At 46.2% G+C, this 7,753-nt stretch overlaps 1 protein-coding gene across 1 annotated transcript in view; it reads left to right on the forward strand.

Annotated features, from left to right (window-relative positions):
- The first annotated feature begins 3,665 nt into the window (after positions 1 to 3,665).
- LOC102676551 (toll-like receptor 6) overlaps positions 3,666 to 7,753 on the forward strand; it is a 46,667-nt gene continuing 42,579 nt past the window's right edge. Inside the window, exon 1 of the mRNA XM_031509569.1 lies at positions 3,666 to 7,753. Coding sequence (XP_031365429.1) covers positions 4,604 to 7,753 — 3,150 coding nt within the window. The 5' untranslated portion in view covers positions 3,666 to 4,603.

A 7,753-nucleotide genomic window follows, 5' to 3' on the forward strand; every position in this document is an offset into this window, starting at 1 on the left:
CTCGTCTCGAATCTGATGGTACTGCGGAATCGTGAAAGTTCGGTGTACAGATCGGAACTTCGTGTTTCGAATGATATCTAGGTGTCTAATTTTGGCCGTATTATACGTAATATCGTAATAATTTAGCGGGGGTTTCAGTGGCGTAATTAGCGAACAGTTAGATGCGCATATTAATGAAGCTAAAGGATAGAATTTATGCGTCTTTGAAATTTGTCGCGGTTCTAAAAATTATGGCAATCGTGCGATCTAATATCTCGTTTAAAATCTGATAAATTACGATCTAAGTTTGCGAGCGATTGAACAAGAAACGGTTATTCGAAACTTTCTTTACGATCGCTAATGATTCTGCGAAATCACCAAAGATTTCAGGCTCCCGAAAACTTTCACTCTAAATACATCGATCTCATAATTTCAACTATCATTAACATCAATCTCTAAACTTAAAGACGAGCTACAAAAATTTCCTCGATATTTCCTTAGTTTTGATAATGTTTTTTCGCGTTTTATTACACGCATAATTTATCTTCGACTATTCTGATTATAAAACAAGATTTTTAATCGTACTATCCCGTACACGACGAACGAAAAATCTTGTTGGCGAAAAGTGCTCGAAGGACGCTAACTGTAACGAAAAGCTCGTAGCTTTTAATAACATCGGTAACACGAGTATCGGTTTTGTTTGCGAACGAAAAAAGCTTTTAGAATAGAAAAATTCGATGCGAGTATTTATGGGGCTGTCTCCTCTCTTGTCCACGCCACTCGAGAAAGTCGCTAGGAATCATCGAGAAGAGAGGCAGCAAAGCTCTCTCTTTGACCCTTTTCTCGTTTTAACCCCTGGGCAATTAATCCCTTTTGCTCGATTAAACTCTTATTCTAGCTTTAATTAAAACTTCTTTTTCGCCATCGTTCTTGGCCTGAGCCGGTTACTTCGTCCAGAAGATCGCGCGTCACCACCGCGATTCCATCCCTCTTTACATGGAAACTGAATCTGCCGCTAATTGATTTTCGAATCGAAAGAAGGAGGAAAGTTTCGCGAGAGGTCTGGTTGGAAATAGGAGAACGAAGGCAGTCTCGATTTATCGGCTCTTCCACTAGTAGACGAAAGAGAGAGAGAAAGAGAGAGAGAGAGAGAGCGATATGTTTGAACAAGTTCGAAAAAAGTAAATGGCAAAACAGAGTGTAAATAAGATAAACAAAAGGCAAAGGAAGGAAGAGAGAGAGCAAGTTATCTAACGCGAACAAGTGTTTCTGATCCTTTCTTACACCAAAGAGAGAGCACCTGCCCCGAAGAGAAACATGATATGTGCGAGTTGCTCTCTCTTTCTCTCTCTTTCTCTCACCAACAAAGATCTATTTTTGGTAAACCGTTGGAGTTTAGGACAATCAACGGTTGACTTTGTCCCGGCTGTTTTTCGCTCGAAAGGAAATTTCCTTAAATCTACTGCGAGCCTTTCGACGGAATTATAACGATTCCACGATTTCTAACAGTTTTAATTACGATCGCCCTCGTGAAGCGTGATCCCGTTCTTCCAGGATAAGAAGAAGTAATATTAATTATGTTTCAAGAGATTGTCGATATCCAGTCCAGTTTTCGCTGATTTTTATCAGTCGAGTTGCGTAATACAGCTGAAGAAATCATCCGTCTGAGGATCTTCGTTAATTATCGTCTTATAATAAAGTGTCTCTGTCAGGATTAAATAATATAGTCCTGAACGAACGAAGAGAAGGAACGAGCAGACGCGATGCTTATTTATGACCGATAATTCCTTGTAACAGGTGATACCTTCCAAGATCTCTTTCGTCTTGGTATGCGTCAATTAAGTCGGTGATCAATCATTCCCGTAAGAAACTCTCCCGTCGAATACATCGGTGAAACGAACCGTGTGGGAGTATCAATGACTCGCCGCTCGAGATTTCTAATCGAATCGCGCGTGACTCTTAACGCGGTCTAATCTTCGTTCCTTTCGAGGCCGCTTATCTCGTGCACGAGAAACGAATTGGATGTGCGCACATAGATTCCCCGAAATTCAATTCATCGCGACAGGAAACATAATACAAATCATCCGGGATCACCATCGATCAAATCGAAAGTCTCTCGACGGGTGGACAAGAATGAATCAGCGAGGCTTATTCAAAGCGTATCGAGAACTCGATCCTGCGGAGTCGGTTCGTCGTGTTACACACAAATCGAACATCTCGATATAGTCCACGAAGATCGCTGAGGTGCACATATAAATACGTACCCACGCTCGTATCAACAGGAGACTAGACCCTCTCCCCTTTCCCTTTCAAGCCCCCTAACCGCGTAGAAAGAGAAACAGAAAAGCACGACGAACGACCGATCGTTTAAAAATTGATCGAAACCTTTTTATGAGCAGTCCTTGGACAAGGGGATTGGGTGGTGCTCTGAATATCACGTGAATCGCGGTAGAAAAATGAGAACGACAAGGGGAGACGAGAGACCGGTTCGTGATTCTTCGTGTATGTTTGCCGTACAAACCACGAAGTATCTTCTCTTTTTCTAAGGATATATCAAAATTATTACGAACATGTGCTGTTGCAATATTAACATCACTTGAGAATTTTATATGAGAAGATTAATTTTATGTAACTAAAAATAAATATTCATAGACTATTATTTGAAAAGTTACGCCATCTACAACACAATTCAATATGGACGATAATTATGCTCGTCATTTTCCTATCCTTTCTCTTCACCCCCCCCTTGTCTAATTAGTATAACGAATCAATAATAATCATTTAACTAAGCAGAAACTAATACGAAAAGAAAATAACAATAAAAATAATATCAGTAATAAAAATAATAATAAGGAAATAGTTGAATTAATCAAAAAATCATCGGTAAGAAATAAATTACGATTCAGTTCTAGATGCGTGACGCGATCTTATGAAAACCTGCGCAAAAGAATGCGCAATTACACAACACCATATTGCTTTTAGAAATATTCGTTGACGAAACGAACGAAAATTCTTACAAGGCCAAACAAAAACTTATCGATTCGGAGAAGCAAGGACTGCGAAGAAATATAAACAAAACAAACAAACTATTTGGAACGATCAAAATACGTAGAACGTAATAGTTTATCTCGAATGAGTCACGTTTGGAACTTCGCAGTACCATGCTAACGAGTCGAAAATGACGCCATTTTATAATAATATATTCTTACCTTTCTGTTCGTAATCCGGGATGGTTGTCCACTTAGGAATAAGATTTCATCTTGTAGGATGAGGATAGGCATAGATATTGTGGTGTAAAGTGTCCCGTTTCAGAGAAAATCATACGCACATGCAAATTCGAACGCAAAATACTTTAAACCGCACAAACGACGCGAAGATAGAAACAGGTTGCGTGCACGATCCATCTTTTTTTACGCGTTATACTATTGCGTACGTATTGCGTGTATAGCTACGAACCTTTCCGACGTTTGTTGAACAGAAACACACGCGATTTTCACTTAAGTTAGAGAAAGACACACAAGAACAGTACGAGGGGTCGTATCCCGTCCTTCTTCCTCCACGGTCGGCCGGCGAGAGGCGCGTGCTCGTTGAATGCCGGTCCTCGATGTGTTAGTGCTGCCGCCAGTGGTGGGGGAAGGAACGATTGGTGGACGCTGCGTCGCGTTAGATGCTGTGGAGATCTCAACCGTCAGTTGCGCGGTGGTCGCCGTACCGAATGTTACGGTTTAAAGTGTTCTATATTTCCGGTGGTCTGTTCTCTTGCTCTTTTCATTTACAAAACCCGCGTAGGATTAGCTTGTCGGGCAATATATCGGGATTTCAGTGAGAAGAGATCGTAATCTCGAAGAGTGTCGATTATCCTTGGCTCGGAGACATGGGACATTTGGTGGAAAAGTTACGAAGCTTCCGGCATTTTGGCGGAATGCGAGCATAGTGTCGTCGAGCAAAGGCATGAACATAGTTGCAGGAAATGACGTTGATTCGCCGGTGAGTCAGCACTGTGGACAATTAAATTTTGATAAAAGGGATGGAAAACGAAGTTTACGGGATACGGGAACTGAAATTACCGAGCATTTCGACGTAATTATCCGGAGATTTACTCTGTCGCTGTTACATCGTCAAGGACTTTCCCAGTCAAGCCAGTCGAGTGTCTCGCGAGTCGAAATGCGTAGTAGCGTTTGCAGCAGGTTATGAAGGGTACTCGCGCGCGCGCTGGATTGAACGATTCGCCGACCGAGTGAAGTGTGATTCTTTAAAGTGTAAACTACTTGTATAAGCACTCAGTGAAATGCGATAACGCTCTCGTGCTCCCTCGAATCGTTCATAAACGAGCTATTCACATGACAGGTCGACTGGCAGTGAACTTCGTTCCCTTCAATTCCCATTAACGAAATTCACGAATTGTTGAAAACGATCGGACGTGTTCGAGCTGAAGTGAGTCGAGTATCGATTGTCGAAAGAGGGGGCACACACATGCCAGTCACTCGGAGTAAATATTGGAGGGCGTACACAAGTGACGACAACGTGCGTTAATAACGAAACGTCTGCGAGTCGTGGAGCGGCGTGTAATGACCGGAAGTAGACAGAGGAGCGGAAACAAGGGAAGGCAACGAGTTCGCTAAAGATGCGTGGGCTCGCCGGTCCGGAAGGGCTCGGAAGATCGGTGTTGCTGTCATTGGCCTTCTACTACTATCTTCTGATCCCGGTATACCACGTGTTCGCCGTGACCAGCGAACTACCGCCGAGACTCGATTTACCGGAGCATTGTTCGTGGGATTCGCGGCAGGATGGCGCTCTCACTTGCATCCACCGTTACACCGGGAACGATTCCCTCAGGACGAATTTTTCACAGGCGACCAGCGAATACGTGACCTCGATCAACGTTGTATGCGAGGATTCGGAATCGTTGGAAAACGGAATCCTGAACGTGGACGGGTTCGTACAGTTATGGAGATTGCGATCGTTAAGGTTGACCGGATGCAAGCTGGTCCATTGGCCGGCGAAAGTTTTGAGCGGTTTGCGGGATCTTCGTAATCTAACGATCAGAAGTTTGAACGGGCGGAAAAGCAAATACAGCTTGGAATTGGAGAGCGGGGCGTTCGACTCCGTGCCGCAGATCGAGAAGATCGATTTATCGTGGAACAACATCTGGCAGATACCGGAACACTTGTTTTGCCCTTTGTCGAATCTTCTTACGTTGAACATCTCGTGGAACATGTTGAAGGATATCACCGAGCTCGGATTCAGGGATATCGCGGAGAAACATCCGAGACGTCAACAGGAATCGACCACGTCGCCTTTCCCTTGCTCCCTCGACGTGCAATCGTTGGACGTGTCGAGTAATCAAATTTTAGTGTTGCCCGCCTACGGATTTTCTTCCCTGAAGAGACTTCGCGTGTTGAACTTGTCGAGCAACGCGGTCTCCATGGTAGCAGACGAGGCGCTTCACGGGCTCAGGTCTCTGGAGACGTTCGACCTGTCTGGAAACAGAATTGTCGCGTTGCCGACGGAAATGTTTCGGGACGCGGCCAAGTCGTTGAAAGAATTGCGTCTCCAGAACAATTCCATCAGCGTGTTGTCCCCCGGTCTGGTCGCGGACATGAATCAGCTGGTCGCCTTGGACTTGTCGAGAAACGCGTTGACCAGCTCCTGGCTGAACTCGGCCACGTTCTCCGGTCTTATTCGACTCGTCCTATTGAATCTATCCCATAATCGCATCACTCGACTGGACCCGGCCTTATTCAAAGACCTTTACACCCTTCAAATATTGAATTTACAATACAACGAGATCGAAACGATACCGGCCGATACTTTCGCCCCTATGAGTAATTTGCACACGCTAGATTTAGCGTATAATCGATTAACCTATCTGGACGCCTATTCCTTGAACGGGCTGTTCGCACTTTCTCTTCTGTCGCTCGATTCTAATCAGCTCGAAGGTATCCATCCGGATGCCTTTCGCAATTGTTCCAGTATGCAAGATCTGAATCTCTCCGGAAACAGTTTGGACGGTATACCTGTCGCGCTCAAGGACATGAGGATGCTGCGCACGCTTGATCTCGGTGAAAATCAAATCAGAAGCTTGAACAGGCCCGGGTTCCGCGGTATGTCCAGCCTCTACGGATTGCGAATGATCGGGAACGAGATCACCAACGTGACAGTCGAGGATTTCGCCGAGTTGCCAGCGCTCCAGATATTGAACCTGGCTCGGAACAAAATCGAAACGGTCGAGGACGGTGTGTTCACCGCGAATCCCGCGTTACAGGCGATCCGTTTGGATTCGAATTTGTTACAGGATATGTCCGGCATGTTCGCGAGCGCGCCGGGTCTCCTTTGGCTGAACATGTCCGACAACATGATCGTACAGTTCGATTACGGTTACCTGCCGGAGAAATTACAGTGGATGGATCTGCATAAAAATCTTATTATGGATCTCGGGATCGCGCCACAGGCAATGAGATTACAGACGCTCGACGTGTCGTTCAACCGGTTAACGAGGATACACTCGAGGTCGATACCGGATTCCATCGAGCTTCTGTTCGTCAACGACAACATGATACAGACGGTGGAGCCGCAAACGTTCGCCGACAAGAAGAATCTGACCAGGGTGGATCTTTACGCGAATCAGATCGTCAAGATGAATCTGTCCGCGTTCCAATTGACCCCTGTCCCCAACTATCGACAATTGCCGGAATTCTACATCGGTGGGAACCCGTTCATATGCGACTGCACCACGGAATGGTTGCAAAGAATCAATTCGTTGTCGTTGAGACAACACCCTAGGGTGATGGATCTGGAATCGGTGTATTGCAGGTTGCCGTACGATCGTCACAAATCGTTCATACCGTTGCTCGAGGCGAAACCGTCTCAATTTCTGTGCACGTACAAGGCCCACTGTTTCGCGCTGTGCCATTGCTGCGACTTCGACGCCTGCGACTGCGAGATGACCTGCCCGACCAACTGTACCTGCTATCACGATCAATCGTGGGCGGCGAACGTGGTGGATTGCTCCAATTCCGGATACAAAACCCTTCCCGGCCGATTACCGATGGACGCCACCGAGGTTTACCTAGATGGAAACAATTTCGGCGAATTGAATTCCCATTCGTTCATCGGGCGGAAGAACTTGCAGATCCTGTACGCGAACGATAGCAACATCATCGCTATACGCAATCACACTTTCAGCGGTTTGAAACGGTTGCTGGTCCTTCATCTGGAGAACAACAAGATAAGCGTGCTCAACGGTGTGGAATTGATGCCTCTGGAGAACCTGAAGGAACTCTACCTACAGAACAATCTACTGACGTACATAGATAACGGCACGTTCCTTCCGCTACGTCAGCTGGAAGTGTTACGATTGGAAAACAATCGACTCCGCACTTTCGCCGTTTGGCAACTCGGCCAGAATCCGTATCTCGTCGACATCGGGTTGTCGAGCAATCCGTGGAACTGCGAGTGCTCGTTCTTGGATCTGGTTCGGGAGTGGATGTCCCGTAACAGGGCCAAGATAAGCGACTGGAGGAGCGTCACCTGTTCCCTCGGCATGCCCATTACTCTTCCGGCGAACGGATCGGTCATAAATTGCGCGGCGTTAACGGGCACGACCTCGGTGATCGAGACCCGGCCGCTCGAGGCTTATCTCCCGCTACTGCTCGCCACAGCTGTCCTCATTTTTGCCATGGTTGCGCTCGTGTGCGGCGCGTTCAGGCATCGTCGGACCCTGAGGACATGGGCGGCGAGCAGATGCGGGCTAAGGGCGTGTTACAAGACGGCG

This window comes from Apis dorsata, unplaced genomic scaffold (genome assembly GCF_000469605.1).
Source record: "Apis dorsata unplaced genomic scaffold, Apis dorsata 1.3 scaffold_163, whole genome shotgun sequence".
Lineage (NCBI taxonomy): Eukaryota > Metazoa > Arthropoda > Insecta > Hymenoptera > Apidae > Apis > Apis dorsata.